The 22,596-nt window shown below is 41.0% G+C and overlaps 1 protein-coding gene across 1 annotated transcript; it reads left to right on the forward strand.

Moving 5' to 3' along the window:
- Positions 1–7,165: 7,165 nt before the first annotated feature.
- On the forward strand, positions 7,166–19,539 carry LOC123374473 (pulmonary surfactant-associated protein D-like). The gene is made up of 8 exons (XM_045024501.1): positions 7,166–7,255; positions 8,428–8,644; positions 10,641–10,757; positions 11,666–11,773; positions 12,207–12,323; positions 13,776–13,892; positions 15,581–15,664; positions 18,549–19,539. The coding sequence occupies exons 2-8, from the start codon at positions 8,443–8,445 to the stop codon at positions 18,923–18,925; spliced, it is 1,122 nt and encodes a 373-aa protein (XP_044880436.1). The 5' UTR covers positions 7,166–7,255; positions 8,428–8,442; the 3' UTR covers positions 18,926–19,539.
- Positions 19,540–22,596: the final 3,057 nt, after the last annotated feature.

Below are 22,596 nucleotides of genomic sequence, written 5' to 3' on the forward strand. Positions count from 1 at the left end.
ATGTCTGTACACTAATGCGAGAAGCCTAGGTAACAAAATGGAGGAACTAGAGCTACTAGTGCAGGACATGAAACCGGATATTATAGGGATAACAGAAACATGGTGGAATAGTAGTCATGACTTGAGTACAGGTATTGAAGGCTATGTGCTGTTTAGGAAAGACAGAAATAAAGGCAAAGGTGGTGGAGTAGCATTGTATATCAATGACGAGGTTAACTGTAAAGAAATAAGAAGGGATGGAATGGATAAGACTGTGTCTGTGTGGGCAAAAATCACACTGGGAAAGAAAGCTACTAGAGCCTCCCCTGAGATAGTGCTTGGGGTGTGCTACAGACCGCCGGGATCTGATTTGGATATGGATAGAGACCTCTTTAATGTTTTTAATGAAGTAAATACTAATGGGAATTGTGTGATCATGGGAGACTTTAACTTCCCAGATATAGACTAGAGGACAAGTGCTAGTAACAATAATAGGGCTCAGATTTTTCTGGATGTGATAGTTGATGGATTTCTTCACCAAGTAGTTGAAGAACCAACAAGAGGGGATGCCATTTTAGATTTGGTTTTGGTGAGTAGTGAGGACCTCATGGAAGAAATGGTTGTAGGGAACAACCTTGGTTCGAGTGATCATGAGCTAATTCAGTTCAAACTAGATGGAAGGATTAACAAAAATAGATCTGGGACTAGGGTTTTTGATTTCAAAAGGGCTAACTTTAAAAAATTAAGGAAATTAGTTAGGGAAGTGGATTGGACTGAAGAACTTGTGGATCCAAAGGCGGAGGAGGCCTGGAATTACTTCAAGTCAAAGCTGCAGAAACTATCAGAAGCCTGCATCCCAAGAAAGGGAAAAAAAATCATAGGCAGGAGTTGTAGACCAAGCTGGATGAGCAAGCATCTCAGGGAGGTGATTAAGAAAAAGCAAAAAGCCTACAAGGAGTGGAAGATGAGAGGGATCAGCAAGGAAAGCTACCTTATTGAGGTCAGGACATGTAGGGATAAAGTGAGAAAGGCCAAAAGCCATGTAGAGTTGGACCTTGCAAAGGGAACTAAAACCAATAGTAAAAGGTTCTATAGCCATATAAATAAGAAGAAAACAAAGAAAGAAGAAGTGGGACCGCTAAACACTGAGGATGGAATGGAGATTAAGGATAATCTAGGCATGACCCAATATCTAAATAAATACTTTGCCTCAGTCTTTAATAAGGCTAATGAGGAGCTTAGGGATAATGGAAGGATGACAAATGGGAATGAGGATATGGAAGTAGATATTACCACATCCGAGGTAGAAGCCAAACTCAAACAGCTTAATGGGACAAAATCGGAGGGCCCAGATAATCTTCATCCAAGAATATTAAAGGAACTGGCACATGAAATTGCAAGCCCATTAGCAAGAATTTTTAATAAATCAGTAAACTCAGGGGTTGTACTGTACGACTGGAGAATTGCTAACATAGTTCCTATTTTTAAGAAAGGGAAAAAAAGTGATCCGAGTAACTATAGGCCTGTTAGTTTGACATCTGTAGTATGTAAGGTCTTGGAAAAAAATTTAAAGGAGAAAATAATTAAGGACATTGAGGTCAATGGTAATTGGGACAAAATACAACATGGTTTTTACAAAAGGTAGATCGTGCCAAACCAACCTGATCTCCTTCTTTGAGAAGGTAACAGATTATTTAGACAAAGGAAATGCAGTGGATCTAATTTACCTCGATTTCAGTAAGGCATTTGATACAGTTCCACATGGGGAATTATTAGTTAAATTGGAAAAGATGGGGATCATCAATATGAAAATTGAAAGGTGGATAAGGAACTGGTTAAAAGGGAGACTACAACGGGTCATACTGAAAGGTGAACTGTCAGACTGGAAGGAGGTTACTAGTGGAGTTCCTGAGGGATCAGTTTTGAGACCAATGTTATTTAACCTTTTTATTACTGACCTTGGCACAAAAAGCGAGAATGTGCTAATAAAGTTTGCGGATGACACAAAGCTGGGAGGTATTGCTAACATAGAGAAGGACCAGGATATCATACAGCAAGATCTGGATGACCTTGTAAACTGGAGCAATAGTAATAGGATGAAATTTAATAGTGAAAAGTGCAAGGTCATGCATTTAGGGATTAATAACAAGAATTTTAGTTATAAATTGGGGACACATCAGTTGGAAGTAACAGAGGAGGAGAAATACCTTGGAGTATTGGTTGATCACAGGATGATTATGAGCTGCCAATGTGATATGGCCGTTAAAAAAGCTAATGCAGTTTTAGGATGCATCAGGCGAGGTATTTCCAGCAAAGATAAGGAGTGTTAGTACCGTTATATAAGGCACTGCTGAGACCTCATCTGGAATACTGTGTGCAGTTCTGGTCTCCCATGTTTAAGAAGGATGAATTCAAACTGGAACAGGTTCAGAGACGGGCTACTAGGATGATCCGAGGAATGGAAAACCTGTCTTATGAAAGGAGACTCCAAGAGCTTGGCTTGTTTAGCCTAACCAAAAGAAGGTTGAGGGGGGGATATGATTGCTCTTTATAAATATATCAGAGGGATTAATATTAGGGAGGGAGAGGAATTATTTAAGCTTAGTACCAATGTGGACACAAGAACAAATGGGTATAAACTGGACACTAGGAAGACTTGAAATTAGACAAAGGTTTCTAACCATTAGAGGAGTGAAGTTCTGGAACAGCCTTCCAAGGGGAGTAGTGGGGGCAAAAGACATATCTGGCTTTAAGACTAAGCTTTATAAGTTTATGGAAGGGATGGGATGATGGGATAGCCTAATTTTGGCACTTAATTTGGCAATTGATCTTTGATTATCAGCAGGTTAGTATGCCCAGTGGTCTGTGATGGGATGTTAGATGAGATGGGATCTGAGTTACTACAGAGAATTCTTTCCTGGGTGCTGGTTGGTGAGTCTTGCCCACATGCTCAGGGTTTAACTGATCGCCATATTTGGGGTCGGGAAGGAATTTTCCTCCAGGGCAGATTGGCAGATGCCCTGGAAGTTTTTCGCCTTCCTCTGCAGAGTGGGGCACGAGTCACTTGCTGGAGGATTCTCTGCAGCTTGAGGTCTTCAAACCACAATTTGAGGACTTCAATAACTCAGATATAGGTTAGGGGCTGGTTATAGAAGTGGATGGGTAAGATACTGTGGCCTGCATTGTGCAGGAGGTCAGACTAGATGATCATTATGGTCTCTTCTGACCTTAAATTCGATGAGTCTATGTCCAATCCTGCAATTTCATCTGCACTGCAAACCTTTGCACTTGCCTGAAGCCCTTCCACAAGTCTAGCTGCAGGATCTGACCCTTAGATTTTCATATTCCTTGAGTCAGTGACTGTCTTTTACTAGTTCTGTAAGGTCTCTAACACTATATTAACAATTAACTTGATGCTGATGATAACCGGCAAGAACATGGCAGTAAATGTTGTGAGAAGAAAAACAAACCATTGTTGGCAGAAAAAAGAAAAAAAATGGTTCTGACTGTTTTCATGTGTTACTGTAGCTTGTGGCTTTTATTGTTGTTGTTATTACTATTATTACACTGAGAGTATTTTTTACAGACAGAAACTGTCTTTTGGCTTAGACAGTAAAACTCACTTCTCCTGCAGAGATCCAGAGTAAGTCCCTCCACATGAGCCCTGTATAGTCGCTGTGCAGTGGATCAGCCAGTGTGTTGTGGACTAGATCTTTGTAGTAGCCTATGCAGAGCCAGTACACAAGGCTAATTTGAGCCCAGGCCAAGGGACAGGCTGCAGAGCCATGTCCCCATGGATCGAGTGACCCCAGCACCCACAAGCTAAAGCAGCAGGTAGGCTTGGCAGCAGCCCCATTCCTGACTTCTGGGAATGAATTTAATCTCCCCAACCTCTCTCAACCTATAATAGCCAAATTCCATTTTTGCCACCTCAATAGAACTGGTTTTCTGTGTCTGGAAGAGCTTTAGCAGCCTTATATTTAATAGACATTTCAAAATGGGGCAAAGTCTCATTCAACCTGGCACTGCATCAATTTAATGCCAGCCTGCTGCTAGACTAAATGTAAATATTGTAGAAATTAGTCTTGTGAGAGTAGCATTATTTGAATCTAACATATAGTGGGTTTGTATTTATCCTGTTTAATTCTGCCCATATGGTCTTAGCTAATGGTATAATTTTTTGATACTTGTTTTCTACTAATTGGCAAAACTAGGATCTGTTTTCAACTGGCATCTCAACCTCAGACTCTCTGAAGAAAAGAGAATGGAATTAGTTAGAGAAAACAAATAAACAAGCAAACAAAAAAACAAACTCAATATATGTGTAATTATTTTTAGGCCCAGTCAGTTCCTCTTTCCATTTGTTTTGTTACTGGGGCAAATTCTCTTATTTGTCCTCTGGATAGCATTGTTAACAAATTCATGCATGTATCTTATTTTCTATGGGTGCATAAGTTTACTCAAGATTATCACAAAGCTTTGAAATAGTCTGTGATAATTGGATGTAGGATTAGAAAGTCAAAGCAATTCAGCTGAAAAGATTTCTCATGAGAGGAAAGATGGTTTTGTGTTTAAGTAACCATGCGGGATTGAGATCTAGGGATGTATTCGTAGAGCTGCCATAGATGTTATGTGTTAATGTGGGTATGATGTTTAAAAACCACGATTTTTAAAAGCAGGAACCTAATGTCATGATTCTAAACCCACATTTAGGCATCCTGAATTTTCAAAAGTACTGAGCACTCAACAGCGCTCTCAATGAGAACAACTGTGGCCAAACTTCTCAAAGTTATGAGTGATTTTTGGATGCTTTGAGTTGTAGGTACCCAACCTGAGACACCTTAAAGGGCCTTGTTCTTCAGCAAGTGCTGAGCATCCCACTGCCTGAAAATCAGGCCACTTTAAGGTGTCTCAAGTTAGGCACTCAAAATCACACATCAGTTTTGAAAATCTTGGATGCCCAGCACTTCTGAAAATCATGTCATTGATTTAGCAGCCTACTGATTTGGCAGGTTACTTTGGTTGAAAATCTTGACTTGAGCCTTTGATAAAACAGAGAAAATACTCACAGTGATGTCTTGAGAATTAATTCTTTATTGCTTGTAAAGCACCTAGAAGATGCTTGGTTGGAAGGCATTGTAGAAGTACAATACAGTCTATGACTATTGGGTGATAACACAATATATTTACAATAACTAAATGGTTCAGCTCTGACAATTTTTGACAAGCAGGGCTATAAATCAGAAAAATAATTTAAAAATGTTAATTTTGGTTACTGTGGGGAACCTGTGGAAAATGTGTGTGAAATTTACAAAAAGCCAAACCTCACCAGTGTTCTCCTTGCTCTGTTAGACAGTACAGAGCAACCTCTACAAGAGACCTCTGGGAGAAGTATCTTGGTCTGTGTCACTGCAGACTCCTAATGCAGTAGATGATCATGGGGAAACCTCTAAGGCAGGGGTCGGCAACCGGTGGCTCACGGCTCGCCAGGGTAAGCACCCTGGCGGGCTGGCCCGGTTTGTTTATCTGCTGCGTCGGCAAGTTCGGCCGATCGCGGCTCCCACTGGCCGCGGTTCGCGGTCCCAGGCCAATGCGGGAGGCAGGAAGCGGCGCGAGCTGAGGGATGTTCTGGCCGCGGCTTCCTGCCTCCCGCATTGGCCTGGGACCGCGAACCGCGGCCAGTGGGAGCCGCGATCGGCCGAACTTGCCGACGCGGCAGATAAACAAACCGGCCTGACCCGCCAGGGTGCTTACCCTGGCGAGCCGCGAGCCACCGGTTGCCGACCCCTGCTCTAAGGAGTGTGAAGATGGGTGTTGTTCAGAGAAGCATACAAATGTTGGGATGCTTTTCCAAGCAGTCCGCACCTCTTGGATCTGCAGAGTGGCACTTCTCCCCATCAGCATCAGCAGATGGGGATGGCATTCTTATACTGGTGTGACACTTCCCTGCCCAGAAATAATAAAGCTCTATCCAAACCTTTCAGAAATTTAATAAAGCTATTTTTTTCTTGTTTGATTCAAGAAATGGCTGAAGGGTCCAGAGAGTTTTTTAAATCTTCTCAACCAACCAACCATCCCCAGAAATAAGGAGGCCATTGCTTCTTGAAAATATGCAGTGGGAAATTGCTTACATACTGTCCATTTGTTTGAGACAAAAATGCATGGTAAGAGAAGAGCTCTGATATATACCATTTATTGAAAAGAATGTGATTTGAGCTCAATATATTGTAGAGATTATTTAGATCCTTTCCTTTCTATGTAAATTTTAGTTGTTGGCTTTACTGCTTGTGATGGGTGTACTCCCTGCACGGACCCTGACAGAGGTGAATTAGGCCAGATGGGCCCAATCAGCCAGTTAAGCAGCCAATGAGGGAGCTAACTGGGAGGAAGCTGACCTGTGAAGGAAGAGGAGGGGCCTGTATGAAGCCCCGGAGCTCAGAGCAAAAAGGGGCTTAGGGAAAGGCCTTGGCTGCTGTGTAGAGGGTTCTTGAGTCAGAACTTGGAGTAGAGGGTGGGCCCAGGTTCTCCTGCCAGCCACTGAAGGAGTGGCACCTGGGTCAGTGAATGGGAGGAGTTTCTGAGACTGCTGGTGAGCAGGAACTTTGATGCACATCTCCCCCAGAAGGGGAAACCACAGAGTGACCTGGATGGAGGGCCAAGTCATGAAGAGGATGCTGCAGTTCCTGGAGCAAGAGGAGGGCCCAGAGCAGAAGGAAAAGGAAGGGGCATTGGCTGCACAGAGCTAATCCCCAGAACACTCAGGAGGTGGTGCCATCCTGCAGTGAGTAGAAGCCCCCTGTCACACTGCTAAATGTAGTGAGATCCAGGTTATCCCCTGCATGACTCTGATCCACAGCCTGACAATTTCCTTGGCCTTTTGATCATACCCAGCATGTGCAGTTTGCACAGGCTTAAACTGTGCTGAGCTATAAACTGCACACACTTTTTCTAAGATTGCCAAATATTCAAGAGGTCAGATTAGTGTATGGGCTTGGATTCTGTCCTGCAGTCTCTTAGGCCAGATTAGTTCCAACTTCCCTTTGTTTTGCATTTGTGGGAAATCCCTTTCTTGTACCTGGCCTTCCCTATCACCAATGTTTCAAGATAAACTAGAATGTTGAAATGTTCTTAAGCAAAACTACAACTCCGTTTCCTGGAATGTGATATGGTTGAGAAACGGGATGTCAAGTTACTCAATGCATACCATATAAATGGAGAGTTGAACTCTTATTAAAGCATTCCTGTAATGCCTCTGTAGAGCACCAGAAATTACAGAGTAAGTGCCTGGATATCATCAATGCTGTTACATTTAATTCTGTCTTTTAATGATTAAGTTGCATTCAGCATGTAGCAAAATATATTTTCAGTTTATTTTAAAATATTATTTATGGAATGTTATGTGACTCTCTGAATACTTCTACTGTCGATGAAGTTGAACTTTAATATAGTGGGTGGCGCTGTATTACATGAATCTGAGTAATGCATCTCTTGCTTATTAAACAGATGGTGTACTTCTAGGTTTGATTTTAACCATTTCAGAGAAACCTGTTAGTGCTTAGCTAACCCTTTTCATGCTTGGGTGAAATGTATGTACAATAGAAGCAAATTCTGGTATGTTTGCTAATTTCTCGGCTGCCAATTACTAAAATACACTGAGTTTATCAGCTGTCTTTTAGTGCAGTGCCTTTCTGAACAAATCAAACCTTTGATCTCTTCTGATATTTTTCTGTAACTAGGTATTTAGCAAAAAAGGGAGAAATCCACTGTTAGCCATCAATTCCCGGATCTTAAGGGCCCAATTGTCACTTTATGGCCCAGCCTGTTTAAAGGGTAGTGGCTCAGCAGGAGATTCTTGGGGCCATTATGTTTTAGCAGGCACAATTGATGCAAGACCGCACCGCAGGGGAACTATGGTCACTGAGCTACCTTTGAACAGGGTGCAGCATGTGCTCCTTAGGACCCTTTCTGCTGGCTGATGTGGGGGAAAGAGCCATGACTCTGACCCTTTCCTAAATCCTCCAAAGCAGCCCCTGCCCACATCAACATTTGTGTGACCAGGACTGCAGTTGTGTCCTGAATTACAAGGACAGCAATCCTGTCCAGCCTGGGTACCCACTTTCCTCGGATGCACAGTGCACCTGAGAAGGGCTCAACCCAGTTCACTGTCTAGAAAAATAGTTGCTCTGCTCACTTAAATCGTAAGAATTATGGCCTGCTCCAGCAGATATATTCTGCACAGGAGGACCTCTGCACCTACCTACTGGCTGCAGTGGGGAACCACATAGGGATAAGGAATAGGATCAGGGCCCAAGTTTGCAAATGTTTGCAAACACTTAAATAGTGGATGGCATGATGGGACTTTGTTTAATCACTTTGTACTATGAAATATAAACTGATTACATGGAGTCAAAATGCTCTTCGGGTAACTCTGTGCTTTCTTTCAACAAGTTTGACACCTGAACAATGCTGCTGCATCCAACACTGATCACTTTTGCTCTGGGATTATCCCTGCTAAAAACATCCACTGCAAGTCCAAGCCAGAGTGTTCAAAAATGGGATCCAAATGCATGTGCAGTAGTTGTATGTGGACCTGCTCAGAACGGATTACCAGGCAGAGATGGAAGAGATGGGAAGGAAGGCCCTAAAGGAGAAAAGGGAAGTCAAGGTATAGAAGTATTTACTTCCTAATGTTATGCTTACTATTCACACGTCTGTCTGGTATTATTTTTCAACCATTTCTCATTTAAAAGATGCTTCCTACAAACCATTTAGCTCTGCAAAACTTGTACAAAAAGATGCAGCTAATCATATGGTATGTAAAACCTGAAGGTCCTTATGTTCCTACTGGCAATTACTGAAGGCTGGGATAGAGCTGACAGTATTGTTCATATTCAAAATGAAACCTCTTACTATGTAGGACTGGATGCCTCTGGGGTAGATGAAGTGCTGTAGAACCTTTAATCTCTGAATCACCAATTTGATATCTGGCTTCAGTTGGTAGTGACTGAAAGTTGTTAATGCTAGACATGGCTCAGAAACAGATTTTTAAAATTCAATTTTCCCCAATTTAAAAAAAAACAAACTATGTAGACTAGCTCTCTGTTGGCTCAAAAAAAAAACCCTGAAAATTTTCTAAATTTTCTTTCCCAAAAATATCCAGAAGTTTGAGGAGGACAGAGGGTCAAACAAGGGAAAATATGCATGCTGAATGTAAACACTCAATTGGGGCTAGATTCACTTCAGTGGGACCACTCAAAGGGGTAAATACTCTTTTGGGTGAGTGAGTGTTCCCACAGTAAAATAAAGCAGAGAATTTGACTGTGATATTTCTTTTCAGAGTAGTCTTATTTACCCTGAATATTTAAAATAACTTAACTACAATAAAAACACTTTATTTTCTACCTACCCCTTACCTCAGATCAATTCGGTTTAGCAAGAGCTCCATCAGAATACGTTGTAGGGTATTACTCTGTAGTTTGCACGATTACTTAATTCTTAATATAAATTCCAGAATACATGCTAGGAAAAAAAACAACAAACCCTGGCCTACAGGACTAACAAAGGTTTCCCATATCGAGGTTTACATTGAAGGATTACTTTTTCATTCAATAATATTGCATTTGGTTGCAAATTATAAAAAGGGAATTAATTAATTTACAATAGGTACCTAAAAGAACCTGTCATATTATTCATTATGAATAATGTATCTGAACAATTTAGTTCTTATACCTTTTTGTATGTTGTCTACAAACAGTTCATCACTTTTGTACATTAGCTCACTTTTTTGCAATTGCTCGCTGACCAGTTTTGCGAAGATTTATTGGCAGACTCGTCTCTGAGTATTTGATATTATTTTGCATGGCTTGTTTATAACTGTAAGTCCCCTGGTTTTCTTTTCCATCCCTGCATGAGTGACTTCAGTTTTGTAAACAGAAATCACCCTTCCTCCCCTCTTTTTGTTCACAAATTATCCTTGAACATTATGAATTGCTTACTGAATCTATTGTGTGAATAATGAAAAGAGCTGTTCAAATAGTCACAGGAGCCTTTCCATTGAATGCTCTTGCAAATATATATTCATGGTGGTATCTGGAATGGTTTTGCTATCCTCTACCATTTTTGTGAATAAAAACACAAGTTTCGTGAATACATAAATAAAAGTGGGCATGGATTGGTGGGTATTATGTGCAAGAATATTAAACCAATACTTCCTAGCTATATTTGCTCAGGTCTACAGCCATGATTAATTAAACACACAGGAGAATATTCTCTTCTTTGATTCACACAATATGGATTTCTGTTACATATCTTCACTCTTGCCCCAGTGTGAGCACTGTTTTCAACATGTGTCTTCCATTTGCTACTACAATTATTTTAATCTGAAATAAATCATTAAACCATCTTGACACGTTGGAAGAGGTGGACAGTTAATGAACTGATACTAAAATTGCAATCTAATCATGACCATAAACACTCACGAGACTTTATATTTTATTATAGATTACAAGGAGCAGGTTCTTACCTGATTTACACCCTGATGAATTGCAGATGAATTGCAAGCAGAATTTGGCCCTAATTTAACAAACCTTATTCTATTCTCCTGCAACTCATTCACTTTTTTCTTTTTTAAATCTATTATTTTTCTTTTGCCCCAACACTAGGATTACAAGGATTAAAGGGGTCACAAGGTCCCCCAGGAAAGATGGGCCCTGGTGGACTAGTAGGAGGGAAGGGCTCACCAGGAGAAAAAGGCACAAAAGGAGATATTGGAGCTAGAGGTAAGAGCTATGATTATTTTGATTGGGAAGGTTAATGTGATCACTAACCATCTGAAAAAAGCTTAAAAGAACTGGAATTAAGCAGAACTGAAAGTAAGCATGTTTACTCCAACTAAATTAATCTTAATGGGTGACCTTTGAGTACCTAAGATGCATGATCTATGGGTTTATAACTACTACTATTGGGATAAAAACTGAACAAAAGTAAATTTAGGTTAAATATCCAAATATATGTATGTATACAGTATTGGAACAATCCCATACTGCCCCAGGGGATAGAGAAAATCTCCTGATAGAAGAGATAAACCGATGCCATAAAGTTTGGATGTAGGGCTTAGTTTGGGCCTAATAGTAAAATTGTGTAAAGACCAATGGCTTAGCTTCATAGGAGTTTGAAAAAAGCATTTATCTAGCCTTGATCCTTGTACCTTCTCATCCAAAAATATTTTCCTTTGAATTTCAACCAGTTTTGTAACAAAATTGCAAATTTCACGTGATTTTCAGACAAAATTATAAATGAGACTAGGGCATGTTGATTCAGTACTAATCTAGGTACCTGTGAAATTTATTGAACTTTTCAGTGAACCTGGTCGTAGTTTTGTGTTCATAATTCTCTAATTTCAAACAGAACTCCCTTTCCCTGGAAAAAATGTGTGTCAAGGATTTTGCACCAAAAAGAGCAATCTAATTTTAATTATTGAGTTGACTACTGATTGTATGTTATCACATTCCTGGTCAGCAACTCTCAATCTGTTCATCTCAATGTATTGCCCATACACAAAGTTGCAACGAGTCAGGCATTATTAAAAAAAAAAAGAATGGATCTTTCCCAGCAGAGACAGTAGTTTTAGTAGGGTTATGATATAAATGAACATTTCACGTATTTCCCTTTCACCCTGTTTCATCAGGATTGCAAGGAGTTCCAGGTTTGAAGGGTAACCCAGGCAATGCGGGCCCTTCTGGGCCAAAAGGGGATAAGGGTTCACCAGGCGAAAAAGGAGTAAAAGGGGAGAGAGGTAAGTGGTGTCATTAGACTGTACTGTGCACTTCAGTGATTGTTTCCAATCTAATGGTGCTGCACAGTATTCAGAAATAGATCGTTGTGAGTTATTGTGCAGTTGAACATGTGCAATTTTCTTTAACTTTCTCTAACTTCTATATGGTGTGGGAATTATACAAGTCGCAATTGAATCATGTAGCTGTGATGGGATAGTTTGATGACTGTGCACCAAAAAGCAGTAGGAATTTTCCCTCTGATATTTATAATCTGTTATATGATGGTGCTAGATTTCAAAATCCACACACTCCTCAAGTCTCCCTGTGCATTCACTATCATCAAGTAACCGGCAAAGCCCAGTATTATTCCCACCAGCAGACTCACTGTAATAAAAAGCACCTGATAATAAAATTGCTGGATTTGTACATCTCATTCCCTTCATCACTCCCTAGGCCTGCCAGGAACTACAGGTTCACAGGGCCAGCCAGGAATCGCAGGCTCCCCTGGGCCAAAAGGGGACAAAGGTTCAGTAGGTGAAAAGGGAGCAAAAGGAGACAAAGGAGACAGAGGTAAGTGATGTAGACAGGCTTGAATTCTGCACTGCAAAGATTGCTTCCAAATTAACAATTTCTCTGCTGCTGCAAATTGCCACAGCTCTGTTGCCTCCATTTACACTGGCCGAGAACTTGTCCCGTAGACTTAGAAGATAGTGACGGACACAAGTTGAAAAGGTTCAAGATTCCATTTGGTTAAATACAAAGCCAAAGGCTGTACACTTATCTGAAGCATAACCAAATCCCCTTTGCCCTAGAAATCAGGACTCAGCTCTTGGAAATACAGCCTCTCTAATGAAATTTATGGGAATTCTTAGTTCTAACCGATTGAAAACTACTGAGTGAATAGCTTGCTTTTTTTCGAGAATTTCAGTATTTCAATGTTTCCATGTTTAACCATTGCCAGTTAGGGCTTAACTATACAGGGAAATTGGCCAGCATAATAATAGTGGAATAGTTATATAGCACTGTAGCTTTATTGGTCAATTTCCCTGTGTAGACAAGCCCTTAGTGTAATTAGGAGTACAAAAATAAGCATTCCCAGAAAGTTAAACTAACTTTCCTGACAGTAAACAAATCCTTAATTTAAGATCAAATGAGGACATATCTTATCTAAACTAGTTTCATCATCCCACAGTACATGAATTGCTAAATCTTAGAACTTCTATTTGTATTTACCTGCAAGCGCTACGTGATGTCAGAATTATTTATGTCTAAATAAAATTGCCTTATCTTTGATAAGAGAGTCTGGTATTCCTAAATAATCTGATATTCATCATTTAGACTTCATGGGTATTAAATGGTGGAATTACAGCCGCTGTTATTAGATGCACTCTTCATGTTTCTCTGTGCAATTGTTGCCCAGGCAGAGTATCATCAAGCAAATGGCAAAGAGCACATATGTCACTACTATAATTATTCTTAATAGTGATATAGTGCTTTGCATTTTCAAAGTGCTTTACAAATATGAATCACTTCTGAAGGTGTGTGATGATCCATATTTTACAAATGAAGAAACTGGGGCAAAACCTGTGGAAGTTGTAATTTGTCCAAGATTAGCAGCAAGTTTCCATTAGAGCTTTTATGAGAACTCGGGAATCCCTGGATCTCAACCCCGAGTTCAAATAAATAAAAATATGTGAGGGCATATTATCCATTTATTAGAGTGGTGTGCTGCGTGTCAGGACACCTGGGTTCTATACCTAGCCCTGCTACTGTTTTGCTAAGTGCCCTTGTCCAATATGGTTGACCTCTCTGGGTCTCAGTTACTTCATTTGCAAACTGGGCATACTACTACTTAGTTCAAAGACAGCATCAAGGCTAAATTGATTGATTGTTGGTAAAATGTTATGAGATTTTTAGAGGAAAGGCCACATGTAAATGCCCATTATTTTATATATGAAATTAGAAAACTACCTGCAGATTAACTTGTTGTTTTTGTATCTGTTTCACTTGCTCTAACAACAGGGTTACAAGGAAGCTCAGGTTTACAGGGCCCCAAAGGGCAAATTGGCTCTCCTGGGCTAAAAGGTGATAAAGGTTCAGTAGGTGAAAAAGGAACAAAGGGAGACAGTGGACTATCAGGTAAGTAAAGCAATGGGGTTTGTTTGTTTGCTGGGGAAGGGATTTAATTTTCTCTGTTGGTGCGTGCTAATGAATTTTGGACCACTTTCTGCCCCACATCGACAAGTGGGCTCAAGTAAGCTCCACCTGGGGAAAAAAATGTGTGAGGAGAGATTCTGTCTCTCCCAATGTATATTCAATTTACATGTGCATAATTTACATTATGTAAAACTAGTTCACCTGCAAAATGCAGGACATTATCTAAATATAAAGATCAAAATATCACTATGAATTATATAAATTATATAGCAGCCATCTGTTTCATGGATAGAATCCTGGTCCCACTGAAGTCAATGACAAAACTCCTATTTACATAATGGGACCAAGATTTCAAATCATAAAAATATCTTTTTCCACATCACGGAGTAGTAAACCCATTCTAGTAATTACAAAATTTTCAAAATCGATGATGAATTCATATTTTCAAAAATCATTTAAAAAATTACTGCTTCCTTTCTGGCTCTGGCTTTCTATCTGAGAAAAAATACCTTGACGTTTTCATGAGGACTCCAGTATATTTGTGGATATAGGGGCAAGGAGCTTCTTACTTTAGAACAATTGATAAAACACTTCCCTAGAGCTTAACTATCCATTATTTTCTACCCCTCTAACACAGACATTAACCCAAGGGCGGATGTTGGTTATCACTTTTGGTAGCTTGCTAAAATGAGATCATGCTGAGAATAATGAAAGAATCAAAATATTGCACTATCCCAGGATGCAGACTGTCTGTTACACGGTGTTTGCATGTGTGTATGTATATTATCTAGATAAATAGATTGAGATCTAGATAATACCTCATATGTAGATGAAGTAAAACCAGCATGTCCAAGCTCGTAACAATTTGTGAACCAGTCCCGAGGGTACCATTTAGAAGTGCCCACCCCACCCCATCCATCTACAACTTCAAAACACCCTCCTTCAACTCCACCTAATTGTTTACAGAATGTAAAATGTCACATCTCCGTGATATAGTAGCAGTGGGAAAAGCATTTTTAGCATTATGTAGCCCAGGAAGACAGATTTGGGCATTCAGGGCATGTCTGCACTTAACAGTAGATTGGTACTGTTGCAAAAATTGATGCACTGAGTGTCAATTTAGCGGGTCTGGAGAAGACATGCTAAATCAATGGGAGAGCACTCTCCCATCAATTTTTATACTTCACCCTCCCTGAGAAGCGTGACGGAAGCCGACGGGAGACGCTCTCCCATCGACACAATGCTCTGTAGCCACCACGGTAAGTGGATCTAACTCTGTAACGTAACTGAAGTTGCATAAGTTAGATCCATTTACTGCGGTATTGTTGACGAGCCCTCAGAAAGTGATATGTCTACAGACTTAGGTAGGTCCCCAAGCACTATATGTGTGGATAGTGTAATGATGTTTAGTCCAGGCTTTTCCTTAAAGAGGAGGAGTAAGTAGAACTGATGCAATCTTTCTTTCAGGTTATGGATAGAAACATCCACACATCCTAGGTAATTCTTATCATATTAAAAAACTAGGCAATCCAGGTTTAGATCTATAACCTGGACATATAGAGGTTAAGATCATAACCAAGACATTTAGAGTAGAAACTACAGGCTGCTGTTATTTGTCTGTATTGCTTATTTGTTTTAACATTAAGATTAATGCAACTTTCTTCATTCAGAGATCAATCTCCTTAAAAGACAAGTAAGTACTTTGGAAGGGCAGCTGAGATCTCTGCAAAGCAGCTTCTCCAAGTACAAACAAGGTAAGATGATGCTGTAGTAGGATGGTGCCTTTCAACACAATTTTAGCTCTGATCTCTTTTAAGCCTTCTGAGTTGTAGTCTGATGCATTAAACAATGGTTTTGTTCATTTTCATTATTAATGAATTATCCAATGCCTCAGACTTATGTGATGCTTTATAAAATATAGAGCAGAGCACATTCTCTGCCCCAAAGACAATACAAAGGCCCAATCCAATGAGAGAGGAATTCTCTGGAGTGATCCCAAATACCGTCAGATCTCACTGAATCCACTTACAGACACTGAGCATCTCTCAGTAAGCACTGGTCTCCTCACAAGATCAGGCCCTGCGTGGAAAAGGGCTGTTCTTTGCATAAAAGTTGTGTCACTTTAATTAAACTGGATTCGATTTAGTTAAACTGGTGAAAACTCCTGTGTGAACACTCTCAAATTCATCATACACTGGATTATATCAATTTAAGCTTAAATCCTCAAGGAATCAAATAGAACTGACTAAGTCAGCTTTAAATCAAATGAAGAGTGTCTACACAGGGCTTTGTGCTCGTCTAACTAAACTGGTTTAAAAGTACACCTTTAGTTAAACTGGTGCATCTTTGTATATAGGCTAGACCTACTGCCAAGGTAATTAATAGAGTTGGTCAGAAATATTCCAGTGACACGTTCTTTTATTGGACTTTGCTCATTCATTGAAATCAAAAACTTTTTACTTTTCAATGAAGTTCTGATAGAACCAAACCTGCCTAGTTTCCTGCCAGCTCATCCACCTGGCTCCTCAGCAACCCCCGTGGTGGAGTCACAGGGAGTCAGGAGCTTGGAAGCCCTTGGAGTCCTGACTGCCAAGCTCATGGCTCCTTGGCAGGCTGGATTCCAATGGTGGGCTGCCCCGGAGCTGGGCAGTGTAGGGCTTCCTGCCTCCACAGCTCATGGGCAGCCTGCCAGGCTGACTACCTCCTGAGCCTGGACTCCATACCCTTTTGGGGAGAATTTGGCAATTTTGAGGTTTTGTTCTGAATCAGAGTGAAGCCAACATTTAAAATAATGAAATCCTCTGGGAAACCTTTCTCTGTCCAGCTCTAGTAATTAATTCCAAAAACTAGAATCCTATGCAAATCATGCATTTGCTAATTGTATCCACCAGTGTGTGTTTGGCTAGCCTGAGACCATTTAAACCAGCAATTTTTCTTTGAATGCTGAACTATGTGTAATTCACACCTCAGATGTGCATCATGTGCCTGAGACCTGAAAATCTTGTCAATGATGCCTGTTGAACTGTGTCTGTGCTCTGGAGCTCCTCGGGCTCCATACCAAGACTATAAGGGGAAAATTAGACTGACCTGCCTCTCCAGTTCTTTCTCACCACTGCATGGCCAGAGTTGGAGTCCTCTGTGTTTGATGATATCTTTGCACAGTCTAGTCTGGCGTTTTTAGTAGTCTCTTTATAGTTAGCGTAGATTAGTTTTCCCTGCCTTGGGACCCTTCCTGTTTCTTCCCCTTGGGAGGAGGGCCATGCCTAGAGTTCTGGAGTTTAAGAAGTTTCTATCCTGTGTGTTCTCTTTCTTGGTCAGCGATGAGCACCAGTGCTGCCTTGACTCACAGATAGTGCCCTACAAAATTCACGGTCCATTTTGGTCAATTTCATAGTCATAGCATTTTAAAAAATCATAGATTTCATGATTTCGGGTATTTAAATCTGAAATTTCAAGGTGTTGTAATTGTCGGGGTCCTGACCCAAAAAGGAGTTGTCAGAGGGGTCACAAGGTTATTGAAGCAGGGGGGGCGGTACTGCTACCCTTACTTCTGTGCTGCTTCAGGCAGTGGCACTGCCTTCAGAGCTGGGCAGCTGGAGAGCAGCAGCTGCTGGTTAGTAGCCCATCTCTGAAGGCAGAGTCACCAGCAGCAGCAGCACAGAAATAAGGATGGCAGGGTATGGTATTGCCACTCTTCTGCGCTGCTGCCTGCAGAGCGGGGTACCCAGTCAGCAACTGTCACTCTCCGACCACCCAGCTCTGCAGGCAGCAGCACAGAAGTAAGGATGACATGGCATGGTATTGCCATCCTTATTTCTGTGCTGCTGCTGGCAGGGCGCTGCCTTCAGAGCTGGGCGCCCGGCCACCAGCTGCCACTCTCTAACCACCCAGCTCTGAACACAGCACAGAAGTAAGCATGGCAATGCTAAATTAACCTTGTCACACATACCCCGCAACTCCATTTTGGGTTAGAACCCCCAATTTGAGAAACGCTAGTCTCCCCTGTGAAATCTGTATAGTATACGGTAAAAGTATAGTATACAGTAAAAGCACACAACACACCAAATTTCAGGGGGGGTCGATTTCACAGTCTGTGCTGCATTTTTCATGACTGTGAATTTGGTAGGACACTACTCATAGACTTTAAGGCCAGAAGGGATCATCAGGATCATCTAGTCTGACCTCCTGCACATTGCAGATCACAGAAACTCACCCATTCTTGAAATAGACCCCTACATGTGGCTGAGTTACTGAAGTCCTCAAATCGTGATTTAAAGACTTCAAGTTACAGAGAATCCACCACTTACTCTAGTTTAAACCTGTAAGTGACCTGTGCCCTAGGCTGCAGAGGAAGGGGAAAAACCCCAGGGTCTCTGCCAATCTGACCCGGGGGAAAATTCCTTTCCAATCCCAAATATGGCAATCAGTTAGACCCATTGATCCAGACATCTTGGAAAGAATTCTCTGTAGTTACTCAGATATTTTCTGCTAGCAGCCGCAGATCGGGTATATGCCATTATAGGCAATTTCAGCATACCATCCCCTCCATAAACTGCCACCTGGGCCCATAAATCTGTTGACTTCACAAAATCATACTTAGCTAGAGGTCTAATGTGGAGATATCTCTTTGTTTTCTAGTTATAATGTTCCCGAATGGCAGAATTGTTGGTGAAAAGATATTCATGACCAGTGGCTATGAAGGCAACTTTGACAGTCTGAAACAAAGGTGTTCCCAAGCTGGAGGCCAGCTTGCTTCTCCTCGGAATGCCGCCGAGAATGCAGCCATCCAGCAGATAGTTGTTTTGTACAACAAATCAGTGTTTCTTGGGATAAATGATATTCAGACAGAGGGTCGTTTCAAGTATCTAAATGGAGAAAACATTGTGTATTCCAACTGGCAAACAGGGGAACCAAATAATGACAAAGGTATTGAGGACTGTGTAGAAGTCTATTCAAGCGGAAAGTGGAATGACAAATCCTGTGGAGAGAAACGGCTAATTGTGTGTGAATTTTAAACCACCTGTCATATTGCCTTTGCTTCACTTGATGGAAGTGACAAAAGATGTAGTATGTTAGAATCAAATATCTAGAGGCTTTTAAAGGGGTTTTGCAGGTATATAGGATATCAAAGTTTAAAACAAAATCATCAGATTCTGCTTGTTGTGCTAAACAATGTTAGTTCAAGTAGAAGGTAGTTTTCCTTCATGTACTGAGTCTGATAAAAAGGAATAAGTAGATGCAACCCCATGCAGAAGGATACATTGATGGATTAGTCTCCTAGGAAATACAAGACAGACTTGACATTGTTCTGATTGGCCACAAGAGGTCACCTGTATGGCTAATGAACATGCTTGGCAGTGCATTCTCTTGTTTGGTTAACATTTATTATTTATTTTTCTATTGCTGTACTCCAGAGACACTCCATTCTAAGTTAGAGTTCAATTGTGCAAGGAGCTGTACAAACACAAGGAAGACATAGCCCCAAAGAGCTTATATTTGACTTTAAGAAGTATTCTGTGCTTCTCTACTTGGAATTATTTCAGGACATATTTGTGTTAAAACATGGATCTGTTTGTTGAAATGTATAGTGACCTGAGAGGAATATAAGCCACCACATTTTTTTACTGTTGTTCGTTGCTTGATTTTTTTGCCGGTGAACTATTGTACACACTGTACTTTCAGGTGTGAAAGGTTTACATGGAATTAGATGACAGACTGAATGAATTTCCCCAAACAGTCTCAGATCACAAGGATCTTCATTAAAATCCATTTAATCAGAAACAAAGAAATTCTTCTCAAAACAAAATGAATGATATGAAAGGAGAAAGGTGCTTAAATGACCCCATTACTGTAGTATTTGAGCCCCAATAACCTCTGTCCTGTCTGAGAAACTCCCTTTGATATTTTCATAAGACTCTTCCTTTTCCCAGTACAGACAGACTGGATTGCCTTCTGCTGCCCCAACACCCGACTGTACTTCAAATTCTGCTTTTGCACATTTGAAGAGGACCATGCTTCTCAAATTTATCTTGCAATACAAAAAGATGCACCTAGAATTCAGCTGACTTAATAGGTATAAATAGCTCAAGACGTCTCAGGCCAAATTAGAACTCCATGAATGTCTTTTCTAGCTAATGTGGTTAGTCTGAAGTCAAAGTCGGTATCTCACTGAGTCCTAAACTTAGAGATAATACCTATGTTTCCCTATAGTTCCCTCTATATAAAATAGAAATTCTTGACAGATGAAGCTGCATTTGTCACAATTATACTTAGTAGAAAGAATCTTTTTTAAAAATCTAAAAATTTCAAATAAAAGAAAGAGATGAACAGTTATATAGAGCATATAGTCTATCCTGAGCTTTTAGGCTAAGCATGTACCTGTGCCACATCAGTAACTTGTCGAATAGGGAGCTAAATATGATGATTACTTAGAGTCCACTGTCCAAGATATATCCTTCCACCTTCACTGTAATTTCTGAGGCAGGTCCTACCAGGTCTTTAGGCAGCTGCTTTTCTGGGGTAGGCATTGCTTCAGATAGATTAACCTTGCAGGAGTAGCAGCAAAGAATCCTGTGGCACCTTATAGACTAACAGACGTTTTACAGCATGAGCTTTCGTGGGTGAATACCCACTTCTTCGGATGCAGGAGTAGTTCTTCAGTTCTTCAGTTCCTGCATACTACTTGCAGGAGTAATTCTTCAGTCGGTACGCAGTACATTCCTTCATTGGTCTCCTCTGGTGTTTCCTTGATTCACTCAACGCTGTAGGAACTTTCAAATGAAGTCTCTTGTGTTCCTGAGTTGAGAACATCTTCTAACTTTATGCCTAATTTCCCCTCATTTCAAATACATCAGAGGATTGTTGCCCCCAGTAGGAGGTGATCTTCTCTGCCTTTCTGGGGGCATAACTACATGATTTGCAAGTGTTGGAGTAGGCTATTGAGGGATAGCTACCTTCCTTTTCTCTAGGGCTAACTCCTTCTCCTGGATTTTTGGGAGCTACTGTTTGGCCTGCAATACAGGGTCCTTCTTCACTGTCTCCCTATTCTCTTCTTCTCGAACTTCCTTAAATAGGGCCAGGAAGGCGGGTGGGTCCTCCAACCTCTTCACATGTAGGTTAAGGAATATGGTGTCAGCAAAGAGAAAGTCCCTGAGCACCTGGGTAATTTGGGCTTGGTTCACCCTCTCCAGCTGGATACCCTTCTTCAGAGTTACTCTCATGAGTAACTGCTGAAATCTCATTAGGAACTAGGGCCTTTTTTCTTCCTGATGTCATTTAAGATCTCTGAACCAGCAGTACAGGTCCTCACTACTCTATGGTTCCATATGTGCTCTCTAAGGCAACTAGGTAATGTACATAGCGCCAGAGTTGCTGATTCTGAGGACCCTAGGGCTTTCTGCTATCCTCTCTCCCACTCTTTTCTGCATTGCTACTCTGGAACCACCTCAGTGGCCTGGTCAATCCAACTTTCAAAATCCTCATAATCCAAAAGCATGAGCAAGTTCTCTGAAAATATCCTCAATCTCTTACAGTGGCTGTCATCCAGGAGGGTGAGCCACGCTTCTCCACAAGTTATCCCACAAGCTGGCCCTAGCTTGTCAGTCATGGGTGAAAGAGGAACATGCCCTGGCTTCAAATCTTTCTGTGCTAGGAAAGACTGTAGCTTTGGCACTAAAATCTGTAGGTGCAGTGCTCACAGGCACAACACTCACCACCTCCTAATTTCCTATTCTCCGGGATGGTGATCCTTCAGGTGCTATTACCTCCCTCGGTGGCATCCAGAACTTCTGAGCGCTGTATCTGGGCACTGCTGCTCCTAGCTTACAGCTCCTCAAGCCTTCTCAGCGTGAGAACACTTAGTCTGTCCATCTGTAGGGTTACTGGGGATTCTTGTTACCATAAAGAACTGGCTGTAGGCGGCTTCCTTTGCTCCAGTCAGAAAGCCAAGAGCTTCTCGTCTTGCATTTCAGCTTCGCCCCTCTAGATGGCACTAAACTGATTGCTAACAGGCTGAGTAAGAGGTTGTGAACTGATTGTGTTTGATTGCTTCCATCTATAACTACTCTCTGAGGTGTGGCTTAAACCTCCTCCTTTTTCTCTCCCTGGGGCTTGGTGTCACTAATATTTGTAGCAACTTCTCCCATCTCATCATGCAGGTCGGGTCCTGGATTTTTTTTCTTGGTGCCTTGTGCCTCCACTGTCAGTGACGCTTCACCATGTCAGACATAACAGGGGTGCTGCCCTTGAGAAAGCAGTAATAGTCAGGGATCCTAGAAAGCTGTTTGCTGCAGAAGAACATGGAATTTATGTTTTTACAGAGAATCTTTAGTTTTTACATTTTGTGAAAAAATAAAAACATACATTAACTACATTTTTACTGAAAGTACCGGTGTCCCTTATTCAATGCGTGCAACCTCCCCCTCTTGTGGTTGATTTTTGAATGCACTTTAAATTTACATAGCTAAATATACTCCAATAAACTGCTTCCGGCATATAGAGGTTATTCAGTGGCATACAGGGGTTCATGTATTAATGCATCTCAAATTTCACTTCAGCCTCCAGACATGAGTAATTAAAGTTATAAACAGATGCTGAAAACTTTAAAAATCACCCCTAAAAACCATGTCACTGAGTTTGCAAAGGACAAATTTCACACTGATGGTCATGTGCTGTTCTGTACTGTATG

This window comes from Mauremys mutica, chromosome 7, assembly GCF_020497125.1.
Source record: "Mauremys mutica isolate MM-2020 ecotype Southern chromosome 7, ASM2049712v1, whole genome shotgun sequence".
In the NCBI taxonomy this organism is placed as follows: Eukaryota; Metazoa; Chordata; order Testudines; family Geoemydidae; genus Mauremys; species Mauremys mutica.